Source organism: Zeugodacus cucurbitae, chromosome 2 (assembly GCF_028554725.1).
Source record: "Zeugodacus cucurbitae isolate PBARC_wt_2022May chromosome 2, idZeuCucr1.2, whole genome shotgun sequence".
NCBI classification, from domain to species: Eukaryota; Metazoa; Arthropoda; class Insecta; order Diptera; family Tephritidae; genus Zeugodacus; species Zeugodacus cucurbitae.
The window spans coordinates 61,380,936-61,404,335 of NC_071667.1; the positions used below are offsets into that span (position 1 = coordinate 61,380,936).

The following is a 23,400-nucleotide window of genomic DNA, read 5'->3' on the forward strand; positions in this document are numbered from 1 at the left end:
TTCTTATTAGTGCTTTACAACACGATGCCACACCAATGTTTATCGTATCTTCCACCCTGAAGACGCATATATTTTTCTCAAAAAATCAGCCTTACAACCTGTACGATCTATAAACCGGCCATTGATGGTATTACTCTCAGTGAAATAATGAACTCCTTCTGTGCTGAGCGTCTACACAACACAATTCTCTACATAATACTAAACACCTCTTCCCTATGACAACTTCTAGAACAGTAACCATGGTCTGAACTCCTTATAGTCGGGACTATGTACCCAAAATTGAGATATTATATATTTAATGCCAGGGTCTGGCCTCCTAATAGGCGGGTCTATGTAACCAAATTTGAAATATATCTACTGCCACTAAAACAACATCACTCATAAGTCTATAATAGCAGTTACAACAATGAATACCGTTAATAAGTAAATTTTCGGATAACTATAGGCTTGTTAGTTCAAAGCATTGGGTTCCACTGTGGCATTGGTATATAATTAGTGTTATTAATTTTAATCCCATTCATATTAGCTTAAGGCCCATATGCCATAGCTTCTATTTAATATATTGTTCTGTAATTTAGTTATAATTTCAATATTCTTGTAAATAAATAAATAAATAAATTTTAATCTTAGACAGCTCTCGAAATAATAACTATAACACAGTGCACGAAATCAAACAAACTTTTAATTTTCTTAATTATAAGAAATGAATTCTACTGCACAGCGACATAAGTGTATATTATAAATGGCATACCATATATTTTACGAAAATATTTTGAGTGGATTTTTGTAATTTTGCGATGTAGGCAACCCATACACTTCATTTGACATTCCACTGGTTATTTGATTTTATTTGTACATAATTTCCAAAGTTCGTGTGTAATATCGTCTATTAAAAATTGCAAAGACAGTGAAAAATAACTTTAAATTACCTAAAAGCAAGATGCCGAAAGACAGAATCACAATCATTGAGCGCATTAATAACACGTTATGAAATTGGCCCTTAAAATCTCAAGTCCAATTGGTAATTGAGATCAAATAATTTGTGAAGAAATTCTTGTTCTAGCGCTACTTCGGTGCGTTGTCTGCAGTCTGCGGCGACTGCAATGAGCATTGCAATGGGTCGCATAAGGAATAAAAAAATTTGGCTCTATTTCGATAGAATATCCGATTATGCAGCACGTTGTAAGAATTGTAAACTTAATCTATCTTGCAAACATACTTCAGCCAATTTGGTGCGTCACCTGTATTACAAGTAGGTCGTTTTCAATTAATTTATTGCTCAAATACTTCACCCAACGTTGGTGGCCACATTTGCCCACAATCTTATTAATTCACAGACACCATGTTGATGCGAGCTACTATGGTGCAGAACAAACTGGATTTCTTAAGCATAAACGTGGTAGAATAAATCAAAGATCTGGTGTTGTGAACGATGTTTCACCTCCATATCTAACGCCGGTTGTCACTACAAATGAGACATTCGATCCTCTTGAAGAGATAAAACAAGAAGTTGTACCCTTGAAACTTGTGCGTTGCTCTAGATCTGATGAAGAAGCAGATGGTGATGAGGACGCGGTATGACATAAATACGACAGATTCTAATTAATAATAATTATTATGTTTATTAATTTCTTACAGCATTCGGCACATGAATATCAAAGACCAGTTGACTCTTTATCTTCACCTTCACAACATACACCATCTACAGAAGGGTCCAATGAAGATATAAGCTGTGCTTATGCCATCGACACACATCATGCTAATGATGAAGAGTCAATGAGCAAGCCGCTATTTTTGGACAACCCACATTTTAAGGAAAAACTGCAGGCAGAAACACGCTATTATAATGAGATGGCTGAATTAGCACGTGCAAAAAGAATTATGATCGAGTTGCAAAGTAAGAAGCTGATGTTAGAAATGGAAACAATGCGTTCCAGCTGACTAGGCCTAGCAATTCCATTATATACTGCTTAACATTGATGTTATATAAAAATTAATGTTTGACATTTACATGTATTTCCCCCCTTTAATATAGCCATTCTGCAACTATTAAACTTTAATGATATTGAAACAAATATCATGTATTTTTTAATTTTTTTTTCTTTTTATTCTGGCTAAATGCCAGAGGTCGACGTCTGTACATTTGGCATATCAATATTCACATGGTATCCCGTATCATTTGAATTCACATTGAGTAGACGATCTAACTCAAGTCGTGCTTTCTTAGCCTGTAGTGCTGTAAAATATTTTTGCATACGATAATAGCCTGCTTTTTCTTTAAAGTATTCAGTTTCCATACGTAAACGCTCTTCATTTAATTTACGTAATCTACTATTATCAGTTGACGCTCTAAATGGACGATCCGGTGAAGCGTCACGACTGGAGGCGGCAGATAAGGGTCGTGCCATGGGAAAATTATGCATCATCTATAAAAAAAGCATATGTATGTTTAATTAAATGCACACTTTTTAATAAGATATACATGATGCGTACATTCGGATCGAAGGGATCTTCATCACATAAAATTTGACCAGCTTGATCTTCCTCTATTATATCATCGAATGTTGTGTGGTCCTTTTTGATATTACCATCATTGTACTCTATTGTAAGCTCCTCATTTACACCACGCCAATTATCCTCTTCATGGTCGTAATCGTAGTCATCTGTTTCTTCACAAGTATCCTAGTGAAATTGTATTTTACAACTACTCCGTAAAGTCTTTAATTCCAAAAAAAAAACTTACTTCTAATCCATAATTTCGTCTTCTTCTTCTCACGCGTTTAACTGGCGGACTGGAAGTTATTGCATGTGTTGTGGTAAGGTGTGTTCGTATATCTTTGAAGTCCTTTTCGTCAAAGACACTCTTGCACATCGTACATTTGATTTTACCATTATCTGTGTGCTCACAATGTTCCCATATAAAATTGTCATCAATGTCTTCAGGGTCTTGTAATAATTCACCGAACACACGCGGTTGTGTCACCACCCCATGCATGCGATGCAGATGTCGTTGTAAATTACTCGTCCCTTGAAAGGATAGATTCTTTTTACAGAAACTACAACGCACCACATCCGGGCCAAGTCGTGTGCAATATTTCCAAACAATGCTTGTTGCCGACGAGGTCTTTCTGCGTCGATGCATTGCCTCATCTTGGTCATCTTTTAAATCAATCATTACGTTGTCTTCGTCGGCGATATTATTTAATCTTGACTATTTAAATGTTTTTTGTTTGTTAATGTTTAATTAAAATAAAGCAATTCGAACTCACTACTTCACTCTCCACACGTCCGACGATATTGTGTCTTCGTTGTAAATGTGTTATTACATTCGCTGTGCCATGAAAACTCATCACTTTTTTACAAAGTTTGCAGCGGATTGTGTGTCTTGAAAGTTTCTCGCAATAATTCCATACATAACTGCTACCTTTTCGTTCTTTTCGCATTCGCCTACCTTCAGAATTGTTGTCTTCTTTCACTTTAAGCAGTTCATCATCGCAACTGTTCATTGTAGAGTCCAGTTGATTGGATGAAATAACTGCCACGAATTCTTCGGACTCATCCATATTTTTTGATCCTCTCAACTCTCTACTGGTAATTACGTCCGAGTGTTTACGTCTTAAATGTTTTGTTATATTTGCAGTATTTCCGCCGCCAAAATATAATAGCTTATCGCACAAGTGACAACGTGCGTATCGACAATCTTCTTTGGTACAATACTTCCATATAAAACTACTGCTTGGACGACCTACTGCACTGATAGGTATACCTTCTTGGTTATCCTGTAAGAGAACTTGTGGTTAAGAGAAACTCTTATGTTTTGCAATAATGAGACTTTTTACTCCTATATCGGTGCTCCTGCTTATATCGTGTGCTGCAAACAAATGTCGTGCCAAGTTACTGGTTTGATTGCTAACACTGCTTCCACAAATTAAGCACTCTAGTGAACCGTTGCTGTTGTTCTCTAATTGACGGAAGTATTTCCATACAAAGCTGGACTTGCGTTTCTTACAATTTCCAGCATTCACATAATCTTCTGTTGACTCTGGTTCAATGTGCTCTCCATGAATAGATATAGTTGTAAGTTGTTCTATGTTCGTTTCTTCAGCAGAATCAATTTCCATTTGTTTGATTTCCAAAGCTTACGCTTCTTCGAGTAAATTAATGTTTTATTTTAGTTTTTTTTAATCATGTAAGCCAATCAATTGAAAATTATGTTAACAAATCGTCAATATATACAAACTTGATTTTGACATTTAAACAATTATTATCGATATCTGACATCAGAAGTACGCACACCAATATGTACACATATTTGTATCTGCCTAGACGCAGACTCCAAAAATTTAGATTTATATGTGTATTGAAATGCATTAATATGCTTTTTTATACATAAATGTTATATTAACAACAGTCATAAAATATATTGATATGAATCACATTAATTATTTAATAATTTTTCGTAGAACCTATTTATTTAAAGCCTTTTGAAATTGGTACTTGGCTTCGAAATTGTCTAAAACGATTAAAATTGTTTAAAGGCTTAAAAACGCAACCCTGCAAACTGTTTCAAAAAGGTGAATAGTATTTCACCAAATTTTTTGACATTTCGTATTACATACAAACAAACGTATTGTGTTTTTTAAAAATTAACAGCTGTGCAAAGATTTTTGTTTATCCATTCTTTAGATTGCAAGGAGTTAATATTATTTATACAAAACAAAACAGTTTTACATTTATGAGTCATGTCTACGGTGAGTGCCGATTATGACGATCAACAAACCGATATAAGTTTAGGAGTGCGCAAGAAAGTTAGCATTGTCTGGCGTTACTTCGAAAAGTTGGATCGGTTGCGAGTTCGCTGCAGACTCTGTCGTCATGAGCAAAACTACCAAGGCACAACAGGAAATATTTTGCGGCATTTGAAAAATAAACATAATATTGATGCAACGCTAAAAGGGCAACAAGCAAATCCTAACTTGGTTAGTAAATACGTAAATGAAATTGATGAAAAGTCAAATGTACGGACCGCGGATGAGGTAGGCGTTAAATGATATAATTGTTGTATGTAACTAATGTTAAGTTATCAGGATTGCAGTGAAAATGAGTTTCTTAAAATAGAACCTGCAGATGTGAGTTCCCCCAGTCGCAGAGTAAGTGATATGAGGAGTAAAGGAACACTTAGTCAAGAAGTATTGGATCCATATACGGACAATGCGTTGGTAAGCAAATTTTTTTGATTACAATTGAAGAGTATAGTATTTATTTCATTATTGTTTTAGTTTCATAACTATGTTGATGAGCCTCCGAGCAAGAGCAATGTTTCAAACATGGAGGGAACAACAAAATATTCCGTTGAAGAAGAGCGCATAATGGCAGAAATAGAATATTTCCGTGAAAAGGCTGGATACTATAGGATGCAAAAGAATCTCGTAGCACTACAAGCAAAAAAGATTAAATATGAGCTTAAACAATTATAACAATTTCGGACCTTAACGTTTAGGGAATTGATCCACCTTTGACCGCACAATCGTATTATCATATCTTATTTTTTCCCCTTTTTCAATGAATTAGTTGTAAGTTTGTTCGTAAAACTATGTTTTTTGTTTCTGCTTTTGTATTTGTGCCTGAATGCATTATATATTTTTATATGAAATAAATTATATATTATCTATAAAAAGATAATAAAGTCGCTTATACAAACGGATTTTATAGTTATTAAAACTCGGTTTTCGATAGTTAATAATTCGTTAATATAATATTGTCGGCTAGACGAATAAGAATAAGCATTGTTTAGAAAGGTATATTGCGCACTATTTTTGTATAGAATTTTTTTGAAAATAAAGTAAAAATAATTTTTGATGAAATTTTTTTTTGTTTTTATTTTAACTTAAAGGTATATTTTACATAATAATACACCAGTTTGTTTCGCGCTGTGTAAGTTTCAAACTGAAATATGTTTAATATGCAACACCCTGTGTCCATTTAGAAACCAGAGATGTTTAGGTAAATAATTATTTACATTTACAATTTTTTGTTGTGAAGAATTTTAATGTGGAACATGGGTAAACAAGTGCTTATTTCTTTATTAAAAGTGTAATAAAGTCTCACAGTTTTTTATCTTAGAAACAACCCAAGATGTGAAATATATTCCACATAAATCAAAGTCTGAGGATAAAAGTTCAGTGTGGTATTATTTTTTGGTTTCTGCTTGCGGAGGGCCGACAGCACAGTGCAAAAGCTGCAATAAAGTATTAAAGACGTGTTTTGGATCAACTAAAGGACTTTTAACACATCTAAAAGTATTTATATTATTATAAAATATAAACATTATGATTCTTTGAATTCTAACATATAATTCTTAATATTTAGTATCACAAAATCGAGTTGGAAAGAAAGCCCGACAGACAGCCGCAAAAGGTAAATAATAACTACTAAGCGCTTGTCGATTTACTTGATAATTTCAACATGTATGTATTATTTCAGAAATCAGCAAAAATCGCGCCACTAAAACCAAAGTTGGAAATAATTAATGGAAAGGTATCTCCGCCAAGTCCAGCACGCAGTAATAATTCCTCAATGGCTTTCGACGGTGACATAAGTAATTTATACGAACGACAAATAGAGGTATGCTTGCTTATGCTTGTTCCACATATCGCGTTGTTATAATGCATATTTATTTACAGTTTGTCGATGGGTATTTAATAGACAATCCTTTTGCGCATGAAGATATTGATCACAATTTTGAGCAAAAGCCGCCGAAAATGGCGAAACGTGAAGACTCATATCAAAGAAACCGAAATTTAGAAGATCTAAGAACCCGCGTGGAAATTCAATGTATGCGTGCAAAAACCGCGTATTTCAAAAAACAAATGGAGAATCTTGATATCGAACGATCCGTCATGTTATTAAAAGCGAAAAAGCTAGAGCTAGAAGTAGAAAAATTACGAAAAGACGCGCAAGAAAGTTCATTGCGAATTGAGCAAAAATGATTACGAACCGTTAGGATGTTTATTTTATATATTACCAAAATTATATTTCACACACTAGTACCAACTAACTTAAATGTAAATTTATAAATTAAGTACAAAATTGGCAATTAAATAGTTTTTCAACCATCACACACTTCTCAACTAATTAATTAATTATTGATCACTTTGAAGTTGTTTAAGTTGAGGATGAGACTTAAAAGCAAATATTTAAATAGCACATTTTTAAGTAAAATGTCAACTTAACATTTAGGTTTATAATTTAAATAAAACAAAAACTTATTTAACAACTACAGTTATCTTTTGATTTATATTGCATAATTATATTTTTGATTTACTTTACTTTGGGTATTTTTGAAGCAGTTGATAGCATGAAATTTGAATACAGAGTTTGACTGGTGGAATTTTTTGAGCGGAAATATTCAAAATATTCCTATAGGTATGTACATAGATATAAATAAATATTTAAGTGACATAAATGCGTGGCAATGAGGATATTGAAGCTTATTGGTATGCTGGTGCGATTGCCAATACGACTGCACAAGTCATAACGCATCCAATTGATTTGGTACGATTGTTGGTTCAGTCGAATACTAAAAAAATATCTTCACGTGAGATTGTTAAAAAAATCTTGGAAAAACGAGGTCAATAAGCTTTAATCACTGAGCTCGTACACTAATATTTGTTTCGTAAATTGCAGGAATTTTAGGTTTCACATTTAGCTTACGGAGCGCCACTCAAAGACAAATTATCTATTCAGTAATGCGTTTCGGTTTCTATGAAATGGGCAAGCGCACAGAAAACACGGAAAATTTCAGACTTAAAGCGACAATAGCTGCTGAGAGTGGATTGGTGGCGGGTTTTCTATGTACACCTTTCGAGAAAATGAATGTGCGCATGTGTACAGATATGATAAAACCGCCACATAAATCCCGAAAGTATGTACTCGTATGTATGTATCAAAAAATAGATTAATAATTTTGGTTTATTCATCTGCAGCTACACATCGGTTTTTAATGGCGTCATAAGTATGTATCAAAAAGGAGGATTGAATGAAGTGTACAGGTGTGCCTTTATCTCTTCAATCCGCGGTATGTTTATGTCAGTGGGACAGTTGGCGGTTTATGATGAGGTTGTTAGAAATGAATTACCTTACGTATGAGACAAACACTAATTATAAATTTTAATCTTCAAACATTTTGCTGCAAAGTTCAGAGAATTGTTCTTTAAGACGGATCGATTCAAAGAAGATTGGCATTCATGCTTCTTCGCTTCGTTGATAGCCGGTGGTGTTACCACCATAATAATAACACCTGTCGAAGTGGTGAAACTGATATTTATGGATGCGCATAAACATAAATATCGCAGTAGTTTGGATGTGATGCGTTCGCTTGTACAAGTCTATGGTTACAAGGGATTTTATCGTGGAATATTCGTTTCATTTCTGCGCATTGTGCCTTCAACTTTGCTCACTTTTCTACTCTACGAGTGGATATGTACGGAGTTCAATTTAAGCGATTGATTACTAAGCTGATCTTAAATTAAAGTTAAATTAATTGTACAAATATTAAAACTATGTATGTACATTTGTGTGTATATGTAAAATGTGTCGCTTTTTATAAGCAAAACAAATAACAGTGTTTTAACAGAATACTATATCCGCTCGTTTTTGCTTTGAGGATAAATAACACAAACGGGAGTATACATAAAAGGGGAAAGCCTTGACTAATAAAGTGTGGAATTTACTCACAGAAACCATGCGTTATTTCAGGATACTATTATATATTTAAATGTTCGAAAGCACAAACCAAATCGAAAATTATGAATTCAAATAGATATAAAGCACAAAAAATAAATATCATGTATCCTTATTTAGAATACACTTCGTCGATTAAACGATAGTCTGCAGTCCGGAAGCGCAACTGTGAGCTATCCTAGCTAAGAGTGTCAAACGAAATTTTCTGTTATTTCTGAATATTTGAAGTAATATTTTTAAAAATAAAATCTATTAAACCCCGCACTTATTTTACATAACTACACCTAAGATATTTTCTAAGCAACAATAAGTACAACGTAATGGCTCATAATACGGATAGCACCAATGACTTGGATAAATTCCAAGCAGAGGACAATGACGATTGCTCACCCAAAATGCCAACATCAAATCCGTTGCCCTACGACAAGTCACAATCACTGGTAGATATTGCGAATAATACGTTTAAAGAGCTATGTCGTACACTAGAGAATGAGCAATCCAAATTAATGGAATTGGAAGAGCGACGCAAAAAACTCCAAGAAGAAATGCAACGCCTTAAGCAAGAAATTGAAGAAGAGAAACACACATATCGCCTGAATCTGGTGGAATCTTTAACAGAGAATGCGGAAGCAATGAGCGCAAAGGGTATGGAAACGGATGATGGTAAGTATAGACAAAAGCACAAAAAATAAAATAAAACAAAAAAGCAAAAAACAAAAACAAAGTTGTGATCACCTTTAATAAAATAGATTCAGGTCCCGAAATACCAAACAAGTTATACACCTGTTATGAAGCCGATGAAACCGCTAATGCCATAGGAACATCACCTACTAGCTACTCAGCGGATGAAGACGATAGCAAACATCCCAATGATATTGCACGTATTATACAGAAAAAACTTCAACGCGTAGTCGCAGAGTGCGTTATTGAACAACGCAACTATGATGATCCAGCGCTTGAGGTATGACTATTTTTTGAAGGAATATTGATACATTTTCCTTATTTTGGTTCATTTTTTAGACGGAAGTTTTGGATAAAAACTCTACTTGAAGTCAGTGCATTTTTATTTACGTAAACTTGTATTTTTATAAACCATAAACAATTGTTGAAGAATTATCTATTTTATTTCTTAAAACATTTACAATAAACTTAAATACAACTATTTAATTTGTACAAATATGTTGTGATGCAACAGCTTCGCAAGTGCGTTGTTAAATTTAGTGAAATCTTCACTTTCATGCGTGTATGGGGAATGCTGAAGCTGGTGTTTGAAAGTCTCCAAAATGCTGCTAACAATCTAAATAAAAGATTTATTTACTTGCACTCATTTGCAAATATCAATTTACGTTTACCTGAATAATTTCAAGATCCATCTTTTGCGTGATTATAACTTCCATCAACACAGACGTAAACTTTTCGAGAAATGCTATTAAATGTGGACTGATTATTTGTAATTCAATTGGCAGAATGCAAACCAAGTAACATTTGTGCATTGCCTATAAAATATTAGTTTAAAAAAATATTTCCTTTTCTATTTAATCTATGTACGAACCAGTAGAAATTTCTGTGACATTTCCTTATTCTGCATTAGTTTATATGACTCCACGTTAAACATGGTCAAAATGCTTTTAGCCCATCGAAAATTTGTGTAGGAATTATTGCTTGCACAAACATTCCGACATTGTTCTAACAAAGAAGAGCCATTAATGCCTGCTTCGCAACAACTTACGATTTCTTGTTGATTTATAGCGAAATATGCGCCCATCTTAGCGACCTGTTGCAAATTGCATAGTGATATATCATTATTGGGAGCCATTGTTACATTTTTAATAGCTTTTTCCATTAGGTCATCAAGTTGGCACCACTAGAGCGAAAAGAATTGTTCTCAATTCGAATTAAATTTTTAAATGGCAAAATTATGAATACATTACATTAAAACTGCTCAACTCTTTGTGGAAGTTTAAACATTTATGTAAACATTCCCAAATGTCTGTTGCTTCCTCTACAGAGTCAATAAAATCGAGATCTTTTACAGCTGAGTCGTAAATAACACTGTGTATATTTTGCTCCTGAATATATGTGAAATTCTGTCGAAAAATTTATGAAATCATTTAAATTTTGCAGGAGTTTATTTGTTTCGTGTTTACTTACACCACTTTTCAATATAAGTGCAAATATTACTATTCCAATTCGTTTACAGGTGGGTTCGTGGCTTTCGCGTACAGTTAGACCCACGGATAAGCAGAAATTAACCCATCGTTTTGGAAGCGTTCCACTGGAATACTGCAACTAAGTAAAACAATTTTCTATTTCGTTCTAGATATCTATCACACAATTTTGATTTAACTGTGTGTAACTACAAAGTCTCTTTGTTACCTCTAAATACCTCACGAATCCATGCAAGGATCCCAACTGTTTTTTCCACACATCCTTTATAAGCTTGTTTTGATAATATTCAAACACAATTTGTTCCACATCTGCGATATTTATGGGAGCATGTTCTTGTAGGATATTGTGAGCATTTCTTTGTATGTTTTCATTCGATAATCGGTAAACTGTTGGCACCGCATTTATCTCAGACAATAAGATGATCACATTCGCAAATAACTTCAAATATGTTGTATTAATATTGAACATGTTTATTAAGTTTAAAGCTCATACCTCATAAGATTCTTGAACTTCTCTACTAAAAATCCAATGCCGGTTTTGTTGCAACAGGTCATAAAGAACTGGTAGTTGTATTTCCAAAGCTTGTCTATATGAGCCAAAATGTTCGCTATTTAGCGGCACATTATCCAAATCCTCCTTTAAAGCCGGAAGAAAGCATGATGAAACTAGTTCTTGCAAGTATTTTAAATTTTCGGCGGTACAAGACATTTTAGTTTCACACAATACACTGTTCAATTTTATATATGTGTTTTTGTTTACTATCATCTGATCTAAGGCTATGTATGCACTGCGACTTTTTATATCATAACATTCACATCGAGTAAGACTAGCAATTTTTTTCACACCAAAATTGTTTTGAAAACAGTACACTGTATTTACTTATGACTCTTCTTGTAATTTTGGAATATTTCCAATTTATTTTTATATAGAATCATAGAATATTCACGTTCTTTAAAAATTGCAGGTGAAGTACGTTAACGAAAAAAATAATTTTCATACACCTTTAACAAATGTTCTAAATGTGCTATATAATCTCAAATATTATATTATCATGTAAAATTGTTTTTTGGATTTTTTGTGTAAGTTTTATTATTTTAAAAATGAATTAAGTAAAAATATTTGAAACTGACTTCCGAATATCTCCTATCTATCACAATTGCCAACCAAAATTAATTAACACTTTCCACATCTGAAAAGAAATCCACACTTTGACTTGTGACATTGTTGTTGTTGTATTTCAGCCGTCCGTTGTAGTTGTCATATGATCAATTTTCATTGAGGGCCAGGAATAAAGAAAATATGTTGCGAATTTGTGCATTGCTAACGTTCTGCATTTTAGCAGGTGAGTAATCAAGAAATCTATTTTAGAAAGTGCACAGTGCCAGTATTTGTAATGAAGTTAAAAGAATTTGCAATCGGGTACACAAAACATGAAAATTTCGAATGGGTGTAGTGTACATGCTATTGATTTTATGTGCACTTCGCTCACAACCCTTGTGGAAAAATAATATTAATATAACACTATTCTTTCTTAGTTAATGCCGATGGCACCTTTTGGGCGATAAGAGCACGAGATGATCTCTTTAAACCCGTACCAAATGTTCTGCCAGGCGAACAGGTGGGCGATGTTATCAAGGCAATCAGAGGTTTGGCTGTATCAGACACCGCCGATTTTCCTGGTCTTGTGATTAATGATCCCTTCGGACTACCAAACAAAGTAATCGTTGTAGATGTGGTCGGCTTGAATGAACTTCCCCTGGGCGAGGAGAACGTAAGTTATAAGATTGAAGGCAAATCTGTATCAGCCTCATTAGAAGACCTGAAACTAAGTTCAACAGAAGATCCCTCAGATTGTGACATTAACATTGCAAGTTCCCAGGAGAATGTAAGTACATTGTGATTAAAACTCAATTGATTAGAAAATATACTTTATATATAAATTGCTTCAGGAATTGAGCAACTGCCTTTTGAAATCCGATAAGGAATTCGTTTACGCAAAAATCGATCTATCCAAATTGGAAAATGAGGCTGAGAAATCGAAAGCAGTTTCGGCGTTGACCAACGAACTTATTAGTGTAGAGCGAAAACTGAAAGGCGATTCCTCGTTACAATCAGTGTTGGCTGTAATTGTTAGTCATGAAGATGACAAAGATAGTAACTTGTCGCGTAAACGACGTGATACTCTACCTGGATCCAAAACTGTAAGTTTATATAATGTGTTAAAAAAAAAAACAAGACCTAAATTGAGCATTTAACTATAAACAGAACGCTTACAACCTTGCTGCCTACTACGATCAAAACTACCCAGTAATTTTCAACATTATTCTATGGTTCATGGTTGCTTTGGGTCTTTCGTTGTTGGCCGTTTGCTACGCCATTGCCGATATGGATCCCGGCAGAGACTCGATTATTTACAGAATGACTTCAACAAGAATGAAGAAAGATAATTAAATAATTATTTCTCTATAGCTAATATTGTTATTATACTCTAAATTCATTCTGAATATTTCAAAGCCAACGCCGAATCAGCAGAGTATATAAGAAATAATTGTAAACGTTAAAAATAGTAGTATTATAATATTTTGAAGGTTATTTTAAAGAAATAGCGGTTCCATAGATTGGCTTTATTTGGAACATTTAATTATTTAAACATTCTTTTTGAACAATTCTTGTTTTTCTGCCTACCTCCAAGTAATACAAGTGTGTGTGTGTGTTGTTTACTTATTGAAAGTCCATCAGTAAGATTTAATTCAACGAGGTAGTGCATGTATTATATTTCCCACAAATAAATGTTTAGCGGTGGTTATTAAATAAGCACTTAAAAAGAAGTTCTTTTTGTTTTAATCCTGATTTTATTGGTATTTGATAGATATTTTGTAATTTTTATTGTGGCACATAATAAACATAAAGGCGAGTAGGATCACACAACCCTTTAAAAAGCAAAATTACTTTCAAATGAGCAGAAAGAAAACTGAGTCATCCATCAGCATTGATAAGCTTATAAAGAAAACCACGAATACTTTGATTATCACAGCTCATTACTTTATAAGTGAATTGATATATTTATTTGAAATATTATTTTAAAAATATTAGTTGATTAGTGCTGATATAACGGATGGAAGAAAGAAGCACAATCTTTGAGTATTACTACTTTCTCCAAAATGAGGTTTTATATAAAACAATAACGAGCCCATGACCAACATTTGAGTACAAATATGTATATACATACATATATATGCATATGTTTTGTATGCGTACTATGTTGTAATGGATTTTCTAATCAGGATTTTACAATAAAAATAAATCGCTAGCATTTATATTTCAATATTAATTTAAATTGCGGTTTGTGTGAAAAGATAAATATGCTAATTCTATTTGAATATATTGTAAATAATTTATTACGATAGAATAGAATAGAATTTTTAAAATATCTATTTACATGCGCTCTGACTGTATTTCAAAGTAAATTTTTCCTACAGACATCATCGCTGTCAAATAATGCAACCCTGTAAATATTCCATTTGTTTTTGTGCACAATTGTCAAAAAATAAACGTGTATTATTTTTTAGGAAACAAGTGCGGGTTTTTATTGGTCCTGATTGTATGGAATTTCATCATTATAGTTTAATAAATTAACTTATTCAAATGACGCCCACAACAGCAATTAAAGATGAAACAGAAAAATCAAATTGCGCTTCTCCACAAAAGAAGAAGCAACCAAGTGCCACAGCAATTGGCGCTTTCGCATCAATCGAAGAATTCACAAAGGTTTGTATATTAATTGATGATTATAATAAGAAACATATTAAAACTGAAAATTTTAACAAAAGAATGGTTTAGCCGAAATTGTGGAAGCAACCAAAGCCGTAAATTCTTTTCCACAAGGAGCCGCACGTGATTTATATTGTGCCTACCCAACATTTGGTAAAATTGTCGATGAACAGTCGCACCGCATATTTGGACTGGTATCAAAAGTCTTAAAGTGGCAAAATGTTAAGGGTAACATACAACGGTGAGTACCAGTGATATTTTATAAAAGTTTTGTACTGAAATAATTGATTACGTACATAAAATTTATAAAAAAAATATCTAGCCGTCAGCAAGATGAACAGTTCGAAATGCTGCTGGAGTGTAATGATACTATAATGGAACGTTTGAACTCAAATTTGGATGAACTCGCTGGCATAAAGAAAAATCCGCAAACCATTGTAGTTGAGTCGCACTTAAATATTGCCAACAATACACCCAAATCTGGCTCGGGAGCAGGTAGTTGGAATTTGAAGAAAAATGAACAGTCACCATTAGCTGCACGTTTAATTACTGCAAAGAATATTGCACGACCACAAATGAAATTTAAAGTTCCAGTCGATAATAGTGCATTGACACCGTTTGTGCCAAGAATAAAAGATAAACCAAATTCATTGAAACCGTTAGCCGTGTTACCCGAATATGATGAAAGTGGTAATATTTCCAGGTATTTATTAGTCAAATCTTCATGAAATTGAGTTATATGTTATTTAATTTTATGATTTCTTAATTACAGTTATTTACATCCATATGAATTCGAATTGATGAAATGGGAAATACCCACCGGGCAACTATCACGCGTCACGCCAAAGGAACCTAAAAAATTAGGTGATACAGAGCTACTCTATATAGACACTGTGCCAAAATTGAATGCTGCCGTGGAAGAGCTGCGTAAGCACAGTGAAATTGCAATTGATGTGGAACACCATTCTTATCGCACATTTCTGGGCTTCACCTGTCTCGTACAAGTTTCTACACGCAACAAAGACTATCTATTCGACGCTTTAGAATTGCGTGATGATATGCACGTACTAAATACGGTATTCACCAACCCGAAAATTGTTAAAATATTTCACGGCGCTGATATGGATATTGAGTGGCTACAACGTGATCTTTCCTTGTATATCGTTAATATGTTTGACACACATCAAGCAGCTAAGGCTTTGAATTATGCGAGATTATCCTTGTCATATTTACTGAAACACTACTGTGACCTCGATGTCGATAAAACCTTCCAATTGGCTGACTGGCGCATACGTCCATTACCAAATGAGTTGGTATCATACGCGCGCCAAGATACACATTATCTTTTATATATATACGATCGCTTAATAAATGATTTGCTTGACGCCGGCAATCAACAGTCTAACTTGTTGCGTAACATCTATCAACGCAGTACTGAGATTTGTAAAAAACGTTATGTCAAACCACATGTAACGGCGGAATCACATATGGATCTTTTTCGTAAGTCGAAACGTGTCTTCGACAATCGACAACTGTATGCAATGCGTGAGGTTTTCCATTGGCGCGACACCATTGCGCGCCAGGAAGATGAAAGCTACGGATATGTCTTACCCAATCACATGCTATTGCAAATTTCCGAAAGTTTGCCACGTGAAATGCAAGGCATACTTGCCTGCTGCAATCCTATACCGCCATTAGTGCGACAAAACCTGCACATATTACATCAAATTGTGCTGCGTGCACGCGAACAGCCATTGGTGAAGGTGAATACAGGAATATGAATTTTTATTGAATTTTCAACTTTTTTTCAAATAATTTTTATTCACACATACCAATTTCAATTTCAGCCTGTACTGGAGACGGAAACCATACATCGTGTTGTCAGCAATAACACTAAGGACTATAATAGCAAGTTATATTGTCCGCATGATCTCTCGCACAGTGAGGAGTTCCGCGATGATCTGCCCACGCTACTTAACTTCCACAAAAACCCCCTACAGCCCTCACCAAGCAAGGCTAATGTAAAGTTGGCGAAACCGGTATTGAGCATTTTTGAAACGCCAGAGCCATCAGAGGACGATGTAAGCATATCGATAACTGTTTTAATGAAGTACCGTTAATTTTTTTATAAATATTTTTTAATATTTTTATTAGGATGATGAGCAGAGAAAGCAAAAACAGTTACATAGCAACATAAAATTCGTCAGTCCATATCAACGTTATCTGGCGATGCTGCCTTTGGTGGAAAAAGAAAAGGCCGAAGAAGCAGCACGCATCGAAGCTGAAAACAAGAAACGTCAACTATGTCCTGCTGTCAAACCAATGCCTGCCCAAACAGCGGTAAAATACATATTTAAATTTTTTTTTTTTAATTTCTATATAAGTGTTTTTGTTTTTGTATTCTTGATTTTCATACAGACGGATTCAAAAATGGAGCCCTCCGATGACGCTGAGTACAGCATGCCGATAAAAGAAATACTCAAACGCACACACGAAGAAGCAATCGCGAAAAAGCGACAGTCAAAGGAGTCTGAGGAACCTAAAGCGAAGCGTTTCAAAACCGATACACCAATTGATGATAAACTGAAGTTTGTTAATTTACCGCCAACTAAAACGGAATTGCGTTTAGCCAAAAAGCAACGAACGCAAGAGCCACAAACGGACGCCGAAACTACCGTCAACGACAAATCTAACAACTCAGTGCACACAATTAGTGATGACTCGGATAGTGGACCAGAAGAGGCCCCGTCCACGTCGCAAGCTCATACGTCACAATTAAACGCCAATCAACAGCAAAGACAAGGCCGAAGTGGCAAACAGAAGTTTAAAAATAAAAATATAAAAAATCGTCAAAATCGTAATCAATCATCTAACAATCCTATTAATGTTAAAAATTTCGACTACAAAAATGTGGACTTTCGAAAATTCCAAGGTGGCGCACAACGCGCTAAGGGCATGGAGTTGAAGCCACAATTTCACGGAAAAGTATGTTTTGTAAAATGATTGCAGGCGCTAAGGAGTTATTCACTAACTGTGCTTTCTATTTTCAGAGCAATTCAAATAAGGCCAACAACAAGAAGTTTAATAAGTTATTTACATTCAGCAATGTGAAAGGTAAAAAATAGTAACACGATTTTTATTAGGACTATATAGCAATTTGCTTGATCAACTACATTAGCAGTTTTGGACTTAAAGTAACACGAAATTCATTTTTTTTTAATTTAATAAATTGCATTATCTTCAACAAACATACATATGTATGTAAATTACATGTAGTTGTAGATGTTACCTTTTTACAAAATTACCCAAGAGTGCAGTGTGAAAATACTTTGCGTTGAAGTTTTCTATCTTCTTAAATTTAAATATGTACATTACTAAACTACATACTACTAGGTAATAAAATAAGGTTTTGAATAAACATTTACATACAAACAACTTATTTCAAATTGTTAATTAATTTCATATACATTTGTATAGTTAAAGCTGCTTAAACATTTTATCACCCTCTCTGTCCATACAATACTCGACAACTGCATAGACAACTAACAGCCTACGTTCTACGCCTCTTTTGTGCTTATCTGTGATCAAAGGAAATAGCGCATCGTGCTTGGAAAGACGATCAATGAGTTCGGTGAGTACACCACCAGAGAAAACTTGCAGACGATCCCATGTTGTTTTGCGTATTCTATGGAAAATCACACAAATTTCAAAGTTTACATAAATCGGTATTTTTACTCAAATTCACTCACAGGCAACACTGATATAGTGGCGCCAATATGTCCAGATGATCCTTGTTGGGATTTCCAAATGCTTTACCGTTGTCTATGAGCACCAGCCGTTCCTCACGTGTCTCATAGTGATGCCGATCCCCATTTTGTATGAGATAATCAAATATAGCGGCATCAATGAGATCCAATAAACGCATTGTTTCCATTTTATCTTTAAGTGGCCTATAAGGGGACGATGATAATGGAAATGTATATATAGACACAATATTTATACAATTTTAAACTTATTCCGCATTCTACTTTTGCTCACTTGCAATAGTTCATGTCATCCTCCCAGGGCGCACGTTTATCCTCTTTATATGTACGCTGCCAAGGCGAACGCCGCTTTGCCAAGGAACCCGGTACAATGTATATAAGTACACCCTCTATATTATTCTGCTCATCACCACACACAGTTTCCTCCTCGTTGCAGTAATGACATCGGCCGAATAGGCAATATTGTTCGGTACCATTCTCCGTTTCTGTGATTGTCATTGAATTCTTTAGCTCGCTATCACCTCTGTCATAAATGTCTGTCTTCAAATTCACCACACGACCCACAACGATAGGTGTCCACCTCAAATCGAGTACGGCGCCCAAATAAAACGCGTATACTTCCGCAGTGTGTCGATCTTTGCCTGCATAAACGGTACCCTCGATAACCGCTTCACGCTCATACCATTGTGGTTTGAAGATCACTTTTTGTTTATTCGCCAAACGGACGAGCAATTTCAGTTGCGTACCTTTTGCCAAATTTGTGACTTTGGTTATTGGTTCTAGGCGCAATGTTTGCAAAAGTTGAGCCATGGAGGTGTCGTAAATTGGATAGATTTCATTTTCTTGCGGCCACTTGAGTTGTAAAATGGTATGATAATATTAAATATGGACTAACAAAGAAGGTTTTGGGTTTGTAATATTTACCCAGTTGGCAATATCCCAAAGGACGGTTGCATTTTCATAGGGCGCAGGTTTATAGTTTTTCAACAATTTATTACGGTACATAAAAAGTCGCGGATTACGATTTAAATACACCGGATGTAGTTCACGAATTTTCTGGCGTATCATATTCTCCAAAGCACGAGTGCTGCTTACATGTGGCGCTTCTTCTATGTTCAGATAATACATAAAATACAAATTGGCGCCAGCTACTACGCACACGAGTATCACAAGAGCAACAATTATGCCAATAGTGCGCTTATTTGCAGCCATTGTCACACTGATTATGCTATATTACGGTTAAATGTGCCTACTTACGTTTGAACTGTATTTTGAGGAAATAAAATGTAATGTTAGTTAATAGTTCGTTATTCATATGCACGGTTATTAATGATCATGTTCATCCATTTATTAGATCTGTGCAGTCACTCACCTATCAACAAAATCTATTGCACTCTCGGTAACCTTCGCGGTGAGAGAAATCTATACATTTATATGTGTGTATATGAGTGTATATGTGAACTAGGCGGCAAATTTCAAATATACTTTTTTTAATTTGACCAACAAATCACAAATGACTGCAGAATGCTTTGTGTTGTCACTGGCGTTTCGCTATAGAATCGCGTTTTTATTATTATTTTTGTATTTTAATTTTTGTTGATATATTCTACGCGTCGTCACCACAGACAGCGTCATTACATGCAAAAATTGCCGGCAGCTGCTGTTGTTTGTGCTCTAACGTCGCCTTTTTGTTGTTGACAAACTCATCAAAGTATGGCTAATAGCAAACAGCAACACCAAAGATTGTATCAGAAATTTCTTTTTTAATTATGGCCCTTAAAATTTTCGCACACTTTTCCGTACTTTTGTTTGTTCGTCTCGTTTATTTGTTGGCTTGCGTATGTGCAGTTGAATTGTTAAACGTTTGAAATAATTTATTTATAATTCAAACTTAAATTTGGCGATGTGTGCCTGTAGTTGTTGTTCCTATTGTTTGTTTAATAATTTAGAATATACATATGCACTTAATTATAAAATACACGTGGCATAGTGTCTGGCGAATAGTTTTATATTAATTAATAGTTGAATTTTTCTGCCGTGTGCTTATCAGTAGTTTGTATTTTAAGTATTTAAAATTATCATTTAAATTTAATTTGTTGATTCCAAAAAAAAAAAAAAAAAAAATAGCTCCAATTAATAGCAATGGACAGCCTTGTGTTTATTTAGACATTTACCACATTTTATTAACACGCTCGTTTCCTCTATTCATTAAATCACTTCATTAAATTGTTATATAAATTTAGCAGCAGGAATGTAGCCAGAGCGGATCAAACTATTATATAACAACGATGTTTTTATATTAGTTTATATATGGTAACACATACATTCCAATTTGTAGATTATTAGTGTATTTTTAACAATGATTGTACGAATTTTTCCACGCAAAATATCACTCCAAATTGATCTAGTATATTCAAAAGAACTTTGCTTGCACAATAAATCTTTCTGTTTGGTTTCCTTATATTTAAATATGCTACATGTTTTGCGTATCGTTGAGAACGTCTAAATGCGTTAACGTGTGGCAAACTTATGTGCCTTGGTTTGCTCTATTCGCCGCGTATGTCTGCCGTTGGGCTTTGGGCTAATTTGCCATTGTCTACGCCGACGTTTTCGTTTTGTTTTGATTTTGAAATAACTCATTAATTATGGCACTTGACTTCAATTAAATTAAATTCTATTGTAACGAAATTTGGTGAATGTCCGCTTGGTTGCTGGCACGACAAAGAATAATGCGTATGCAACAGCTGCTGCAGCACACCTTTGACTAATGCAATGACAATTTGTAATTGGCAAACATAGTAGGGAACATACTGCCGGGTGTAATGTCGTCGCTCATGGTCAACAATCTACACGACGTCTAGTGTTTGTACGGCCCCTTTCGCCACTGGTATACACCATCCTTCGCCTGACTTTGTTCTAGAATATGACAATAAAATTTACAAAATTATAGGTATTCAGAGTTTTGTTTACATTTGCTCTTATTACGTCTATAACACCTGTCTCGAGCTATTTTAGGCAGTGGCGAAAGTACTATGACGTTGACGAGTCTACAAGTGATGCGAGGCGGTAACGATTTGTAGCGACCTGTGCGCGCTAAAATATTTACTCTTACAAGATTGCGCTCTCAATTATTCAGTTGATATGCAGCTTATTATGTTCTTATGAGAACAATTTGTTTACATATTATTTCTTACAACTGTTGTGTACCTCATTAAAACGTGCCAATATGCCGAAAATAGCATATAAACTTTTGCAACAAATCAGCTGTTTATTGTTTTGATTGTGCGCATACTTTAATGCTGCCATATTTGCATTCATTTAAACAAATGGTAAAATAATTTGTTGGGAAATAAGTTTCTTTCGCGAATATTCCTTCGATTGTAAAAAGTTGTTGAACATTGGTATATTTATTAATTTGTTTTTGCATTTGTTTAATTGTTTATATTATAGTTTATAGCTAAATAAATGTTTCCATATATTCAATTTGCTTATATTAATCATTTCCTCTTTTTTTCAAATTTCTTACTTGTATAACATTCATTTATAATATCAACACTTGAATATTTTTAGGTTCGATGATAATTTTTTAGATACGATCGCATAATAATTAAGTAAAAAGTTTTTATTAAATATTTAAAGAATTTTTGGCATCAAAAATTTTAATGAAAATGATTGAAACTCTTTATAACCAATAGCACATGGCATTACCATTTGGTTCCGAAGTCAGTAACAAGATATTGTTAAATAATGATCAAATATTATATATATTATATAATTAAAGACTTGGAGCTTTCATTTCGCCATGCATTGTGAACAAAATAAAATAGTTTCTAAAACAATCCCAAAATACGACTCATTGACGTAGATACTTAATGCGTAAATTAAATATTTATCAAATAGTTTCTAAAACCCTTAAGGATTTATTTATATGGACACGCAAACATTTGCATGCTGAAATGTGACCTATGTGCCCTATGTGAACTTCAATTTTGTGAAGCACAAGCTTGGGTAAGTACACTGTTGAATGCTATATTAGCAGCATAAAATATAATTGATGGATCTGAGTTCAATTACTTTGAATCATTCGAAACGCGATAAATTGCTGCCAATATTGGAATTATTAGAAAATTACATATGTACAGACTTACATATGTATGTATGTAGGTACTTTCGGTTTCATATAAGTTGTAAATCGGAAAATTGTATATTATGCTTTTAGTTTAACACTACACTTATTGGAATATCGTTATAAATACTAACACCCTTTGTGCCACCACACACGAAGTCCCTCAGTGCTGAAGAAGTGGTTATGTACATAGATAAGTATGCGTTAAATCGTAAATTTAGAATGTGAAGCCACATTATGTAATCATGAATATATATATATATATAAAGCATTGTAAGCAGATTACGTGTCTGCGTGTCTGTAGTTAATAATTTCTTGATTAGATTTTTAAAGTACCTAACTCGCACTATTGCTTGACTCTTGTATGTCACACGAATACTAGTACACGCGAGCACATGTAAGTACATACATATGTATACTTTTGTTTGAACAAAAGTTTATATTTGCAAATATATTTTGAGTTCAACACGAATGCCTTTGCAATCTCTTTTCTGCTTTTCACCAATATCTAATATTAAATAATAAAGGCAATAAAGGGCCGTAACGGTAGAGACAATTTCAGTTCTCCAGTCTTATATAGATTTCTAATAAGATTCCAATTAAATTTGAAAATCAAAACTAACTTCTTACTTATTTACATATATTTTTGAATATTACATTTATCTAGTCAGTATTATACATATATGTTTTTACTGACCAGTCTTTAATTGAAGTGGACTCTAGAATTCTCTGGAATTTTCAATATAAAATTATAAAAAAAAGTTTTATTTGAAACATCGTTTGGTGGGATATAAAGGATATAGGGTAAAGACAGTTCTACATATAATG

At 33.9% G+C, this 23,400-nt stretch overlaps 10 protein-coding genes across 13 annotated transcripts; 7 read left to right on the top strand and 3 right to left on the bottom strand.

The window, feature by feature from the left end:
• Nucleotides 1–828: 828 nt before the first annotated feature.
• On the top strand, nucleotides 829–2,092 carry LOC105216775 (uncharacterized). 2 transcript variants are annotated; one of them, XM_011191422.3, is made up of 3 exons: nucleotides 829–1,252; nucleotides 1,338–1,575; nucleotides 1,639–2,092. In XM_011191422.3, exons 1-3 carry the CDS (start codon nucleotides 1,104–1,106, stop codon nucleotides 1,939–1,941), a joined length of 690 nt encoding a protein of 229 aa, XP_011189724.2. In that variant the 5' UTR covers nucleotides 829–1,103; the 3' UTR covers nucleotides 1,942–2,092. The 2 variants fall into 2 exon arrangements, with proteins under 2 accessions (XP_011189724.2, XP_054088973.1); XM_054232998.1 differs by having other exon boundaries at nucleotides 1,109–1,575.
• Nucleotides 2,085–4,287, bottom strand: LOC105216773 (uncharacterized). Its single transcript, XM_011191420.3, has 5 exons — nucleotides 3,840–4,287; nucleotides 3,270–3,779; nucleotides 2,744–3,211; nucleotides 2,494–2,682; nucleotides 2,085–2,426 (listed from the first exon to the last, which is right to left on the bottom strand). Exons 1-5 carry the CDS (start codon nucleotides 4,119–4,121, stop codon nucleotides 2,115–2,117), a joined length of 1,761 nt encoding a protein of 586 aa, XP_011189722.2. The 5' UTR covers nucleotides 4,122–4,287; the 3' UTR covers nucleotides 2,085–2,114.
• A 327-nt stretch (nucleotides 4,288–4,614) lies between these two features.
• On the top strand, nucleotides 4,615–5,864 carry LOC105216772 (uncharacterized). The gene is made up of 3 exons (XM_011191419.3): nucleotides 4,615–5,036; nucleotides 5,088–5,219; nucleotides 5,280–5,864. The coding sequence occupies exons 1-3, from the start codon at nucleotides 4,743–4,745 to the stop codon at nucleotides 5,475–5,477; spliced, it is 624 nt and encodes a 207-aa protein (XP_011189721.1). The 5' UTR covers nucleotides 4,615–4,742; the 3' UTR covers nucleotides 5,478–5,864.
• A 116-nt stretch (nucleotides 5,865–5,980) lies between these two features.
• Nucleotides 5,981–7,261, top strand: LOC105216771 (uncharacterized). Its single transcript, XM_011191418.3, has 5 exons — nucleotides 5,981–6,062; nucleotides 6,124–6,299; nucleotides 6,370–6,417; nucleotides 6,484–6,624; nucleotides 6,684–7,261. Exons 1-5 carry the CDS (start codon nucleotides 6,050–6,052, stop codon nucleotides 6,987–6,989), a joined length of 684 nt encoding a protein of 227 aa, XP_011189720.2. The 5' UTR covers nucleotides 5,981–6,049; the 3' UTR covers nucleotides 6,990–7,261.
• A 172-nt stretch (nucleotides 7,262–7,433) lies between these two features.
• Nucleotides 7,434–8,708, top strand: LOC105216770 (mitochondrial dicarboxylate carrier). Its single transcript, XM_011191417.3, has 4 exons — nucleotides 7,434–7,630; nucleotides 7,687–7,924; nucleotides 7,986–8,118; nucleotides 8,197–8,708. The coding sequence occupies exons 1-4, from the start codon at nucleotides 7,465–7,467 to the stop codon at nucleotides 8,506–8,508; spliced, it is 849 nt and encodes a 282-aa protein (XP_011189719.2). The 5' UTR covers nucleotides 7,434–7,464; the 3' UTR covers nucleotides 8,509–8,708.
• A 133-nt stretch (nucleotides 8,709–8,841) lies between these two features.
• LOC105216769 (uncharacterized) lies at nucleotides 8,842–9,904 on the top strand. The gene is made up of 4 exons (XM_054232400.1): nucleotides 8,842–8,969; nucleotides 9,032–9,405; nucleotides 9,492–9,703; nucleotides 9,763–9,904. The coding sequence occupies exons 2-4, from the start codon at nucleotides 9,063–9,065 to the stop codon at nucleotides 9,790–9,792; spliced, it is 585 nt and encodes a 194-aa protein (XP_054088375.1). The 5' UTR covers nucleotides 8,842–8,969; nucleotides 9,032–9,062; the 3' UTR covers nucleotides 9,793–9,904.
• LOC105216768 (uncharacterized) lies at nucleotides 9,789–11,731 on the bottom strand. 2 transcript variants are annotated; one of them, XM_029043186.2, is made up of 7 exons: nucleotides 11,404–11,731; nucleotides 11,119–11,349; nucleotides 10,894–11,025; nucleotides 10,674–10,829; nucleotides 10,295–10,606; nucleotides 10,095–10,238; nucleotides 9,789–10,039 (listed from the first exon to the last, which is right to left on the bottom strand). In XM_029043186.2, the coding sequence occupies exons 1-7, from the start codon at nucleotides 11,674–11,676 to the stop codon at nucleotides 9,902–9,904; spliced, it is 1,386 nt and encodes a 461-aa protein (XP_028899019.2). In that variant the 5' UTR covers nucleotides 11,677–11,731; the 3' UTR covers nucleotides 9,789–9,901. The 2 variants fall into 2 exon arrangements, with proteins under 2 accessions (XP_028899019.2, XP_011189716.3); XM_011191414.3 differs by having other exon boundaries at nucleotides 10,894–11,031; nucleotides 11,404–11,727.
• A 361-nt stretch (nucleotides 11,732–12,092) lies between these two features.
• On the top strand, nucleotides 12,093–13,739 carry LOC105216767 (ATPase H(+)-transporting accessory protein 2). Its single transcript, XM_011191411.3, has 4 exons — nucleotides 12,093–12,253; nucleotides 12,447–12,796; nucleotides 12,861–13,112; nucleotides 13,177–13,739. Exons 1-4 carry the CDS (start codon nucleotides 12,211–12,213, stop codon nucleotides 13,360–13,362), a joined length of 831 nt encoding a protein of 276 aa, XP_011189713.2. The 5' UTR covers nucleotides 12,093–12,210; the 3' UTR covers nucleotides 13,363–13,739.
• A 697-nt stretch (nucleotides 13,740–14,436) lies between these two features.
• Nucleotides 14,437–18,121, top strand: Exosc10_0 (exosome component 10). Its single transcript, XM_011191410.3, has 8 exons — nucleotides 14,437–14,679; nucleotides 14,742–14,923; nucleotides 15,005–15,385; nucleotides 15,455–16,445; nucleotides 16,530–16,763; nucleotides 16,837–17,022; nucleotides 17,101–17,667; nucleotides 17,733–18,121. Exons 1-8 carry the CDS (start codon nucleotides 14,557–14,559, stop codon nucleotides 17,805–17,807), a joined length of 2,739 nt encoding a protein of 912 aa, XP_011189712.2. The 5' UTR covers nucleotides 14,437–14,556; the 3' UTR covers nucleotides 17,808–18,121.
• A 33-nt stretch (nucleotides 18,122–18,154) lies between these two features.
• LOC105216765 (glycosaminoglycan xylosylkinase homolog) lies at nucleotides 18,155–21,715 on the bottom strand. Of its 2 annotated transcripts, none has more exons than XM_011191408.3 (6): nucleotides 21,432–21,715; nucleotides 19,819–21,362; nucleotides 19,371–19,710; nucleotides 18,721–19,298; nucleotides 18,432–18,632; nucleotides 18,155–18,367 (listed from the first exon to the last, which is right to left on the bottom strand). In XM_011191408.3, exons 3-6 carry the CDS (start codon nucleotides 19,656–19,658, stop codon nucleotides 18,160–18,162), a joined length of 1,275 nt encoding a protein of 424 aa, XP_011189710.2. In that variant the 5' UTR covers nucleotides 19,659–19,710; nucleotides 19,819–21,362; nucleotides 21,432–21,715; the 3' UTR covers nucleotides 18,155–18,159. The 2 variants fall into 2 exon arrangements, with proteins under 2 accessions (XP_011189710.2, XP_054086790.1); XM_054230815.1 differs by having other exon boundaries at nucleotides 21,417–21,715.
• Nucleotides 21,716–23,400: the final 1,685 nt, after the last annotated feature.